Source organism: Calonectris borealis, chromosome 7 (genome assembly GCF_964195595.1).
Source record: "Calonectris borealis chromosome 7, bCalBor7.hap1.2, whole genome shotgun sequence".
NCBI classification, from domain to species: Eukaryota; Metazoa; Chordata; class Aves; order Procellariiformes; family Procellariidae; genus Calonectris; species Calonectris borealis.
The window spans coordinates 20,282,563-20,295,326 of record NC_134318.1 but is presented as its reverse complement, the minus strand read 5'-3'; the positions used below and the strand labels follow the sequence as shown (position 1 = coordinate 20,295,326).

The window sequence follows — 12,764 nt, the reverse complement described above, 5'->3', positions numbered from 1 at the left end:
CTTCAGTAGGTCTTTGAAGGACCTCATATACAAAAGAAGAATAATTTTTTTACAGAAAAACTTTTGACACACTGTGGAGGCTTCATAAGGATTTCCTCCCCCTCCCCGGACACTTGACACTTCTTACCCATAATTTCTGGAATCCTGGGAGAGGGTATTCTGCTTTTTCATTTATGTTTTCTACTTGGCTTTTCTCCCCCTCTTCCTGCTCATCTTCTAATGACTTGTAATGATGTGAAGATGAATTGCAGGACTTGAAATTTGCAAGTGCTTTTATTGGAGTCAACAGATTAGTTATGTAGGAATACCTGACAGCTGTAACGGTTAACTTCTGTCGGGCCACCCTAGTTAAAAAGGATGCATCTCTAGCCGGAGTTGCTGTAATAAGCAAAAAGAAACTGGTGAGAGTTGAATTCTTCTATGGGTTTGAACAGCAATTGCTTAATAATAAACTGCAGAAGATCCTTTCCATTGCCTAGAAAGGTGTTCTTAAAAACCCAAGAATTCTGAAATGTCACTTACTTATAGTGCCTCTGGTTTATGCTTTCAATTTTGTGTTCCACTATATGTTAATGCAATGTGACTTCTTCCACTGTAGGCCAGGCGGCAATTCGGGGTCTGGTTGCAGAAGGTCGTCGTTTAGCCAATGTTATGATGGGACCTTATCGTCAAGACCTGCTTGCCAAATGTGACCGTGTAGACCAGCTGGCTGCTCAGCTAGCTGACCTTGCAGCAAGAGGGGAGGGAGAATCTCCTCAGGCCAGGGCAATTGCTGCTCAGCTTCAAGACTCACTGAAGGTAAAAGTCTGCTCTTGTGTGGTGAAATGCATGATACGCTGAAGTATTTGCACTCCTCTGATAAAGTGTTTGTGTGAGGGAGGCATCAATAAAAAACAAAAAGAAGTGCAGCAAAAAAACTTGTTGATTTTAGCTGAGATGCTTAAAGCAAACTTTCTACAAAGTCCTTGATATCATGGTGTAGGGATTAATTCCAAATGAACAATTTAGAAGTAAAAACAAAGTCTCATTTTGAAAGAAAATAGTATGCTAGCATTGCAAATTTGAGGGCAAGGTCTCAAATCGTGCTTTTCACAGCTTCTGATGCTGCTTCAAGGAGTGGTATGTAAGCTTCTGGTATTTCAATTTATGTAAAAAGTGATTAATTGATAATGCTTTTAAGATCATTTTATCTTAATGTCTGCCATTGTAATGGGCTTTTTTTTTGGCAAGAAGAGTTTGTATGGATTTGTATTCCTGTATCACGTGCTAATAATTTTGCCTTTTTTTAAGGATCTTAAAACACGGATGCAAGAGGCAATGACCCAAGAGGTTTCTGATGTTTTTAGTGACACCACAACTCCTATTAAATTGTTAGCAGTAGCAGCCACTGCTCCTTCTGATGCTCCTAATAGAGATGAGGCAAGTGTACCCAGGTGGTCTTTTTCCCATGTGAAGCTTCAGTTATTGCTTAATTTTACCTGAATTGGTATTTTGAAAAGTGAATCAGTGGTTTTTTTTCCTCAAGCTTGTGAATACATGTTTATTAATTCTGACAGTGTAATGATTGTCATGCAAATGTCTCTGGATTCTTGGAGATGGCAAATTCTGCTGTGTATGCCTGGAAACTGTATCGTCCCTGACTTCGATAAATGGCAAAGATTTCTCCCTGTGATGTTTGTACCATGTTGCCTTCAGCAATGCTAAAAACTCTTGTGCAAAAATCACTGACACACTGATTAGTGGATTGAATATCTCAACGTTATATAAGCTGATTAAAATAGTCAAATTCATGCCAAGATTGATCAACAGATTTAACCTGTGCTCTTGCTGTATAATGTTTCCTGTACTTCAAAGCTACTGGCTGCATGTGAAGTATCTAAAACTCTGTGGCTGGCAGCTCTGTTTGGCTAGCCGATTTGAACGTGATCAAAATGATTCCCAAGGCCTTGGGGAATTTAGTTTTATGACAGGATAGCTTTTTGTCAAAGTATTCTGTGCCTTGAATAACTAAGGACTGTGGAAGGAGGGATTTTTTTTTCCAATGTGAAGCTTCAATTTTTAGGGTAAAACCCCATATTTATCTTCCAAATATAGTTACTTTTGGATTATGGGTTTGAAGATTAATGTCTATGAGCTAAAATAGTTTTAAGACAGTATTTGTTACAGCAGTAGTCATCAGGAATTTGTGTACTTAATACCTCAAAGCTATAAAGTGTGGCAGTATCCTTTGTTGCCCTGATGAGTTAGTAAAGAAAAAAGTCCAGTAATGTAAAGATTAAAAAAATGAAATAGCTTCAAAGCTTGTGTGTCCTGTTGCATCCTCTCAGGAGATGCATTAAGTGTGAATGTTATGAAGGTATCTTGGGTATTTGATGCTTTGAAATTATGTATTCTTTAGGGAAGTTAGGCTTTTTTAATGTGCTTTTCTCTTCTGACAACTAGGTGTTTGATGAAAGAGCAGCAAACTTTGAAAACCATGCTGCTAGACTGGGAGCTACAGCAGAAAAAGCAGCTGCAGTTGGAACTGCGAATAAAACTACTGTGGAGGGCATTCAAGCAACAGTGAAATCAGCAAGGGAACTTACCCCACAGGTTTGCTTCCTTAGTCTCAAAGGGCTGGGGGCGACTTCTGTGGAATTTTCTTTATGCCTCTGCTATCAGAGAAAGATGCTAATACCAGCAAGGAACATAGTGCTGACACTTAAAAGGAGAATGGCAAATATTTGTGTATATGATACGAAGTAGAACAAACTGATTAAATGACATCTTACTCTTCAACTTTTGGACAGAAGTGTTAGTGACTTATCCTTGAAACAAAATTAGCTTGAGGCTTAGTAAAATATATAAGTGGAAAAAATGCTCTTTAATGAACGTACTTTAGTGCTTTCAAGAAGTGTTTTTAAATGAAGACTTTTTGATGTATAAGCATGTAATTGAAGTTCCAGAAAAAAGTATTTTTGTCAACAAATTCCAGAAGCATTGTAAATCTTCAAGCAGCTAGATGTTGAACTAGAATTAATGAACTAGTATTCCAAATGAGGAGCTACATACCCGGTCCTGAAAAACAAATGTATTTTCAGGAATATGTGTGATGTCATTATATACTGCTACTTCCATAATTAAAAATGTTTTCCATTGGCAGGTAGTATCAGCTGCTCGTATCCTCCTGAGAAATCCTGGAAATCAAGCTGCTTATGAACATTTTGAGACCATGAAAAACCAATGGATTGATAATGTAGAAAAAATGACAGGTAAAGTAGGAATTTTTGTTGAAGATTATACTTATCGCTAACTAGCGAGTATAGATTTTTTTTCCCCATTCTGTTTGGATTGATGAAACATGCATAAGAGTAATGACTCTTTAAAAAGAAATTAAAGAGAGGGGGGAATGTGCTCTCTGACTCCAGAAATAGGTATATGTTACAGCATAAACAAAATACCTTGCTTCATAGATGTTAATTTTGAGCTGCAGGGGAGCAAACTTGGCTTAGCTCTTTTGTGGGAAAAACAGAATACCATTAATTTTTATTGCGATTGCTATTCTAGCAATATATCACTGTAGCAACTTGAGTTTTTTTCTACATAATCTTGGCATGTTGAATGAGGACAAATAATTAAGTGGGGGCAAGAAAACATGTTTAAAATGATGTAACAGCTTGATGAAAACAGTGAATAAAACAAAGCTAGTGATCCACTAGCTGAAAATCTTGCTGAGACATTTAAATGTTTCAGTCTTTCCAAACTGCAGATCCTTTGCACTGGTCTGCTAATGTCCTGACTGTATACTACCTCCTTCTCCATCCCCATAATTAAATTATGGGTACTTTAAATCTTACTGCCTTGTCACTATATATCATCCTTAAGTAAAAGCACAGCCAGAGGGCTATTTCCTTTTGAATGAATGGGAGAGGTACAAGAAGTACTGAATATGCTTAAAGAAATTTGGTGGGAGGAAGGAAGCTCTGTTGCATATGCTGTGTAAGCCAGTTCTTGACTCAAGCAGTGTTCCATGGTAGATGACTAAGAGCTTGGAATGCCATTAGTGGGAGCAAACCTGACCACAGTTACTGTGATAGAGGCACCTCATAATCAGAAGTAAAACTGCAGTAATACATTTGGTCTGATTTCCATGCCCCCTTCCGCCCCTCCCCACCCCCCAGTTTGGAAATACTTACTTTTTTGGTTGTGAACAGTCTCTGGAATACCAAATATCCCTTTCCACAGATGAAACTAAATGTTAATGTGTTTAACTTTTATTCTAGGGTTGGTGGATGAAGCCATTGATACTAAATCTCTGTTGGATGCATCAGAAGAGGCTATTAAGAAAGACCTTGATAAATGTAAAGTTGCGATGGCCAATATTCAACCTCAGATGCTGGTAGCTGGTGCCACCAGCATTGCTAGACGAGCAAACCGCATCCTACTGGTAGCAAAACGGGAGGTTGAAAATTCAGAAGACCCTAAATTCCGTGAGGCTGTTAAAGCAGCCTCTGATGAGCTAAGCAAAACTATATCACCAATGGTAATGGATGCTAAAGCTGTGGCAGGAAACATTTCTGATCCTGGTAAGGATTCAGTCAGCTGATTTCAAATATAGTTTTTGCTGGGTGAAGATGATGTGAAGTAGTGCTTATTTGGTCTTGTACAGCTGTGTATCCCCTTTTATACAAATTTTGTGTACACTTAAATCCCAGAATGGTGAAATCAAGGTCACACCACAAACTGCTGAATCCCGCTCTTTTAAAATGCAATCAAAGACCTTTGGCATATTCAAGGGAAAAGGATTCAGCATTCTAGTTTATTACGTGATTTCATAATCTTTATTAGAAGTAGTATTTGTCACTAGTTGTTAGTAGTACTACTTTATATAAGAAAATATTATCTAATTTCTTTTATTCTAAAAAGTTGTTCTGGGAATTGCTTTGGCTATTGATAGTGACTATTACTCAGCCCAGGCTTTATTTTGCATGTTGCATATGACACTAACATTTCAAACATGTAAACATTTTGGTAGTTTTTAAACTTTTTTTTTTACATATATATGTGTACTTGGCACAGTATGTTATAGAAGTAATTTTTTTGGGGTAGTGTTGCAGTTCTAAATATTACAGAATGCTGTTAAACTGGTAATGGAATTTTTGTTCAGGTTTGCAGAAGAGTTTCTTGGATTCTGGATACAGAATTCTGGGAGCTGTGGCCAAAGTCAGAGAAGCCTTTCAGCCTCAGGAACCAGATTTTCCCCCTCCTCCTCCTGACCTTGAGCAGCTTCATGTAAGTGCAGCATGGTTTGTAATACAATACACAGTTGTCACTGACAACGTGTGGATTGCACACTGAAATTACTTGAGTGTATTTTTATTCCTTAGAAATAAAATGCATTGTCTGGCTGGCCATGCATACAAGTAGCCTTAAGTCTAAAAAATACCAATCCAGCTTTCAAAAGAAGAGATTAAAACATGATATTTCTTTTAACATGGAGCACTTGAAAAACTGGGAAAAGGCACGAGCTCATGCAATCATGTCTTGCCATGACACCATCTTTGACTCAATTTGTGTGCTATTTCATTGCACTGAATAAGGCTTTTTCCCTTTCTTAGCTGACTGATGAGCTTGCTCCTCCAAAACCACCACTTCCAGAAGGTGAGGTTCCCCCGCCCAGACCACCACCACCTGAAGAAAAGGATGAAGAGTTCCCAGAGCAGAAAGCAGGAGAAGCTATTAATCAGCCCATGATGATGGCTGCTAGGCAGTTGCATGATGAAGCCCGGAAGTGGTCTAGCAAGGTAAGAAGTTGTTATATGTGTCTTGCGCTAAACGGAAATTTTTCTTTTTTTTTTTGGATCAGTGTGTTTGGTCCAAAGTCAGTTGCCTCTATGACAGAAAATAGTCTTTTATAGACCAAGTAGTAAAAACGCAGCTGTAGGAGGAATTAGAAACCCTTTCAAGTTCGGAGTGAACTAGGGTCAACTGTTCTAATACTCAGAATTGCCAGAATGCTTTATTAACATACCTCTGTAAACACAAATGTGCCTTGTATGTTAAGCTGTTTGTGATCCTTGATGCTAGTATTGCCTAGAGAGCCACTAATACTTATGCCTTTCTAGGCTCACAAGCTGATTGCTCTATTTAAGTGGCTTTTGAAAAGTCTGTATGGATGTTGCAGATGCCAGCTGCAGGAATCGTGAGCTGGTTTGTCTTAATTCTGGAGGGAGCTGCAAGTTACTTTGCAGTTAATCTGGTGCATTTATGATTGGAAAAGTGACCATATATAGATGGCCTGGTCTCATTCTTTTTTGTACTGAGTCACACTCACTATCAAGGCCCAAATCCTTCATTTCTTTACCATTTCAGTGCTATGACAAAGCAGTGTGAACTCATTAGTCTTAGAAATACTAACATAACTTTTTTGCTTTCCCCTTTTTTTTCCCCAAAGAGGTACAGTTTTCCTCTGGCAGCAACTGAGTAAACTGAGATTTAGGCTTCTGCAGGTTATAAATTAAAGATCAGAATTTGGCTCTTAAAATCTCCACTTTTTTTTCTCCACCAAATTAAATGGTGAATGAGAAGATAAACTTGAATAGCTCACAGAGTCAATTTCAGTGCTTTGTGCTTAAGGAACATCTGTTTTGGAAGTACAGATAAAATACAAAAGAAATCCTGCAAATCTGTTTGAGTGTCTCTTCCATAAAATGAAGAACTCTATTTTCCCCCATACTTCTGGATATACCAAGTACAGATTTGTATTACTAAAGGGATAGTACTGGAATGTAGTAGTCATCTCAGAAGGTAGTTTTAAGGCCAAAAGCCTTAATTTCAGCTTCCTAAAAGTGTTTTGATGTTTGAATCCCAAAATGGTAACTTAACAATACACAGTAGGTAATAAAATGCTTTTACTATATCCTAAATTACCTATAGATACTATATAATTCTAATTTAAATCATGCGACTGGTAAAATATTTATTTATTTATTTATCAAGGCCAAGCAGCAGACCTTAAAACTCCTTGCTGATTATGAAAGAGCTCTAAGCTTAGTGTATTTAGATTATAAAACACTGTTTTCATTGCTGTTTCTTTAATTTGAGACCAACAAACAGTAAGTTAGCCTAGCATTTGTCCTTCTAATTCTTTTTCAGCTGTCCCATTTTAGCAATAAGAGTACAGTTATTCTGACAGTATGTTTTTGGGGAGGAAGTTTGAAAAACATTTTTGTAGTTTCTGAAGTCACTTATTGGGTGGAAGAGGGATTGATGGACAGTGCTACTGAGGAATATGGGTTAGACCTGGAAAGACGGAAATATAAGGTCTTGCTCCTACTAAATCACAATAGACTGTGTCAACTGTCTTCTGCTTTTTTTCCCCCAATTACATTAGTCTACTGGTACTTTACCATGTGTTATGCTTATTGGGGGGACAAGTACTTAGTCTTTAAAAATTTTTTATAACATTCTTCATTCTTGCAATATGTAAAATTGATTTGTTTTTTCTTCTTTACAAAAACTCCTCTTCACTGAGTGGATTCTGGGCTTTTATGTACTCCATTTTTCTCATGGAGCACAAACTGGACAGTCTTTATTGCTTTAATTTTCCCTGCCTTTCCCCCTCATTTGGATAAATCAGAGAATGAGGGATATTTGGAAACTTTTCATTAGATTAAGACTTAAATAGAAGTTGTCTTTGAAGATGAGTTGATTTGGCAGTATATAAAAGTTACAACTTCCTTCCAAACTTCTGTGTGTTTTCAGTGGTGTAGATGTTTTTTCTATAAAAGGCCATATCTTAAGCAAAACACAGTTGAAAATGCATAATTTTTGATAAGGGTAGTTTGACTTTTATCACACTTGGCTTTAGTCTTGTAGAATATTTTTGTATTGAAATGCTGCTGTATTATAAATGCCTGTATTGTTATACCACTTACCTCTTCCTTGTGATCTACCCTAACACAATGTATTTGCTTGAATCCTCTTTTTTTTTTTTTTTTTGAAGGTAATGGATACAACATATTGTGGCAAAACAGTATCATATGCTTCATAATCCTCTTATTCTACTAATTCTGTTTCAGTCTTTTTTAAGAACTGTAATATTCACAGCATTCATAACATTCAGCATCACCTCCTGTTTTCATAACCCGGTTTTGTTCTTTTTCATGTTATCTGTGGTACTTCAATACTCAGTTCTACAGTGTCCCCCACCCCACCTTTTTTTTTTCCCCTCTACAGCAAGCAGCATCAGTGGTTTTTCTGTGATCCTGCTGCTATCTCTTCTTATCACATATATGTGAACGGGCTTCCATACAAGGCTTTCTATCTGCACAAATACCACAGTCATCAGCTGCTGTGCCTGCTTCTACGCAGTCGAAACGGCTTTCATTGAAACAGAAAATCCATTCATTTCACCATTGTCTTGCCAGAAGAATGTTGTTCTGCAAGTCAGCCTCTGTCTGTAGAAGCTGTATGCTCAGATGAAGAATGTTGCTGCATCTTTGAATTGTAACTTCTTAATATTTTTGGTATCTTTGGTTCACAGGTGAAATGTTTGTTTCCTTCTGCTAATCTTGTATCCCTTCCCCTCCTCCCTCTGACCTGATCCTAGAGCTGTCTTGTCAGATCCTGAGAGACCAAGAGGATGTTTTGGTCACTAAAACAGCTCAGTTCATGCTCTTCTACCAAATTCTGCTTCTCATACTAACTGTCCCCTGTTTCTCCACCCTTGCTGCCACCTGCAAAGCCTGATGTGACTGTGATTAATGAAGCGGCTGAGGCTGGTGTAGATGTAGATGAGGAGGATGATGCAGATGTTGAATTCACTCTCCCCTCTGACATTGAAGATGATTACGAGCCTGAGCTGCTGTTAATGCCATCCAATCAGCCTGTTAACCAGCCCATTCTGGCTGCTGCTCAGTCTCTACATCGGGAAGCAACCAAGTGGTCTAGTAAGGTACTCCTGAGTCTCCCCGGGGACTGATCCGTGTGCATCCAGCCATTTGGAACGCTGACACATTTGCATCACTCTTGATCCCTGCTAGGCCCCGCCATTCTGAATGAATGCACTTCATTTTAAGGACTGAGAGTGGCTTCACAAGTTTGCTAGATCTGTTTGTCAGTGCTGGATTGAAGCTTGATTTGAGTCACTTATTAATATTTAAAGGCTTCCTCTCCCTTTGCATCTGCCTGTTCTTCTTTGTTATAGCAGTTTTCAAATTGTAGTAGGGGTTGTCTTCCCTCCCCCCCCTGTTCTTTTTGCCATTCATTTGGGCTACCTGGGAAGCCATGGTTAATGGCTTCTCAATGACTTCCAGATACAGCAGAGTGTACAGCGTTCAAGAAGTCATTTAACGTGTCTCTTGTGCTTTGCCTCCATTGATGCCATCAATTAGAATACCTTCCAACAAGGAATGGCTTTGTATGGCAGTGTTTATCAAAGAGGACTGACTGTCTGCTGGCTTGCACTTGGCTGTATTGCAAATGCTGAGAGAGTTCTTTTATGAAGGAGCTGCACTGAATGCTGTTAGCTGTTGAATTGAGATTGTGTTTATATGAAACCAGTGGAAATCTAACATGAGGTTCAGACATTCACAAGTAGCCTGTCTCTGCTGTCTAAGCACAAATGTTTGCAAGACTGGTCACTTTTTATAGCATGCTGCAAAAAATAAGGTTGGTGTCCCGTAACAAACAAAGGTTAGGGGGGTGTGTGTATGTATATGTATGTGTGTGTATATATTTACATAGATAGATATACTAAACTATTTTAATAAAAAGGGCTTTAAAAATGTTCTTGTCCTTTTCAGATTCTGATGCTTGGATAACTTGTTAGAGGGCTTCGTAAATGACACTGGTCCTAATTTCTTGATCCTCCTACGTGAAAACATGGAAAAGCTTTGTGTTATGTCATTTGCATCCTAACTGGTTATACTAGCAAACTGTTTAGCTATTAGGTCACGGTAACGAATAGTTCAGCTTTTTGTGTCACCTGTATCTGTAAAATATCTGGGATATCTTCTTGAATTTGCTCGCAGTGAGTCATGGAAGTATGTGTGCAGGGACAGAGATTACATTTGCTAAGTTGGGTTCTCACTGTGTACTCTTTGCTCTGAACTTCATCGGTCATTAATTTTGGAATTATACCGAGGAAAGAGTGTGCTAATACTTAAACTCACTCTGCTAATATTTCATCCACACAATAGGAATGCTTCATGGCACCAAATACTTCACTTCTGTCTAACAACTTTCTACAAAGGTGAATCTAAATATACTAACAGACTACTAACAAGTCATCATCTAGGTCTGCTTTTTCTTGCACTAGGTTTCTCTCTGGAACAGTGTATAAGAAATGGTTTTGCCTTGGTCATACTTAATTCACATGTTTCAAACCATTCTCAGAAGTACTTCTGTGACTGTAATTTTTGATGTACTTAATACAAGAAATCTGGGTTTTAATGTAATAAATACTACTAGATTATCTTTTGAACTATCAAGTTGTTCTCTCCTGGAAGCTTTATTTTAAAGGGAGAGATTTTGTCAAAAAGGAAGATTTATCTTCAAGAAATAACTTTAAAAAAAGAAAAAGTAATAGTTGCATCTCATTTCCATGTTACCAGTGACAAAAGTTTTGTAAGTCACAGATTCTCTTCCATTTGTCCTTCAGCATTATAGCAGCATAGCTGATGCTTTAGCAACTTCAGTTTCAGATGCCACTGACAATTTTATGCTCGACTGTTATGGCTACGCTGTTTAACTTAATTAGTGCTATTTGGTTTAACAAGCTATTTAGCACACTTTTTTTTAATTTAAAAGAAAGACTTTTTTGGGAAGTCTGGAATTTCAAATGCTAATAACATGCTTTATCTTAAAACCTAGCCAGCAGAGCAGTAACTCGCGTTCCATGGACAAACTAACACTTTTCTTTACCACTTCTTTTCCAGTTTTGAAGCAAACTTTTTTCCTGAGTGTTAGGAAGAAAAATGTCAGAAACATATAATTAGTACAGATCTTCCCTGTTCCTTGAAGAAACCTCTTCTGTGTTCACAAATGGTTCTTCCATCCTTAACTTCTTGAAAGGGTTGCTACCAAAATGTAGACTGCTGTTCAGTGGTGACTTCTGTGAAGCTTCTGTCCTGGCGTGAACACTAACTCACATTGTTCTCTTCAGGGTAATGACATCATTGCTGCTGCTAAACGAATGGCACTGCTAATGGCAGAGATGTCGCGCCTGGTGAGAGGAGGTAGTGGAAACAAGCGTGCTCTTATTCAGTGTGCAAAAGATATTGCTAAGGCATCAGATGAAGTAACTCGATTGGCCAAAGAGGTGGCGAAGCAGTGCACCGACAAGCGCATCAGAACAAACCTCTTGCAGGTAATGACTTAACTTATAAATGCCTCAAATGCTTTTTTCTCTGTTCCTTTCTTAGTCTGAGTGAGCACAGGAGTTGTGGCAGTAAATCATGTGTATCTTTCCTTGGCTTGTAAAGTTTTGTCTAGTTCTATGACTGTTCTTAGATCCCATGGTCATATATATTCTGTAAAGTCAGGATTTGTTTACAGGTGAGTGGAAGATGCTAGTGTCCAAAGAGGTTTTGAAAAATACTGTGCTATGAACACTGGTCTGTCCTAAGCCTGCATTCCTTTGTATATCACCTTCTCATTCCTTTGTATTAAAGAATAGTAGCAGAAATACAACACTCCTTAGTTTTTCAGTCTCAGCCAAATATGCATCATCCCATTCCTAAGCAAGCAGACCCTTGAGGAACATCTGGAGGAAAGGAAAACTGTTGGCTCCATCCCAAAAATTCCCAAAGCAAGTAAAATAAGATTCAAGTATCCTACCAATATTTGTCAGAAAATCTTGAAGGTTATAAGATCCTTTCTATACTTGTTCCTTATGTAATAGTAAAACAAAATCAAAGAATTTATCTGAAAAAATAATAGATAATGTATTGGTTCAGTTTACAATGTGAAGTGTTTTTTTTATCCCCATTCCTTAGGTCTGTGAGCGAATCCCAACCATCAGTACGCAACTCAAAATTCTTTCTACTGTCAAAGCTACCATGCTGGGCAGAACTAATATCAGCGATGAAGAGTCGGAACAGGTAAGAGGTGTAAAAATTGATGGTAGTGTGGAGTTGTTGATCAGTTTTATGGGGAAAAATATATAATATGTAGTATCGGATGTGTTCTGGGAACTCAATGTTTGGAAGCTTACCTCAGCTGTTTAGTGAAAATAATTTTAGTATGGCATCTTGGTATCTGGCTCAAAAACTACAGTTTAATAGAGGAACATCAATCCTTCCCAAGCCAAAAAGCTCCTTTGGTTCAAATTTTTATATTTGAAATCTCCTTGACTTAACAGTAAAAAGCGAGCTAACGAAAGAACTTGCTTCTACAAATACAGCAGGTTTAACATTGGAGGAGTAGTATCACCCTCTGGTGGATTGTAGTGAAAATACGTACTCTCCAGCAACATCTTGAGTACTTGTCTTGCAGTTCTGATAGCTTCCAATGCATGTTTTCAGTTGAAATCCTGCAGTTTTGGCTTCTGAGAGAGATTATTCTAGTTTGAGACACTAAGCTTTTATTCAGATTTTGCACAAATATACACTGAGAAATGGGAGGGTTGTCTTGTGAGTCAGGATAACACTTGCTCGTTGGAAGAGACTACTTGTTTCATTTACTCTTTCATAGTTTAAGTCAGCAATCGACTGACTTAATGCTTGCACTGGGAGTCCCCATGCATAGTGGGTTTCCGTGCTACTGTCCTAAACATGGTATTT

General features: G+C 38.0%; 1 protein-coding gene across 2 annotated transcripts in view; it reads left to right on the top strand.

The window, feature by feature from the left end:
• The window catches only part of VCL (vinculin), a 63,747-nt gene that overhangs the window by 48,325 nt on the left and 2,658 nt on the right, over positions 1-12,764 (top strand). The window contains exons 12-21 of one of the 2 annotated variants that reach the window (XM_075155347.1): positions 599-798; positions 1,291-1,419; positions 2,443-2,592; positions 3,143-3,251; positions 4,263-4,565; positions 5,147-5,271; positions 5,598-5,783; positions 8,726-8,935; positions 11,147-11,350; positions 11,979-12,083. In XM_075155347.1, coding sequence (XP_075011448.1) covers positions 599-798; positions 1,291-1,419; positions 2,443-2,592; positions 3,143-3,251; positions 4,263-4,565; positions 5,147-5,271; positions 5,598-5,783; positions 8,726-8,935; positions 11,147-11,350; positions 11,979-12,083 — 1,721 coding nt within the window. The remainder of the gene's footprint in view (positions 1-598; positions 799-1,290; positions 1,420-2,442; positions 2,593-3,142; positions 3,252-4,262; positions 4,566-5,146; positions 5,272-5,597; positions 5,784-8,725; positions 8,936-11,146; positions 11,351-11,978; positions 12,084-12,764) is intronic. The other variant, XM_075155346.1, reaches the window with a different exon arrangement.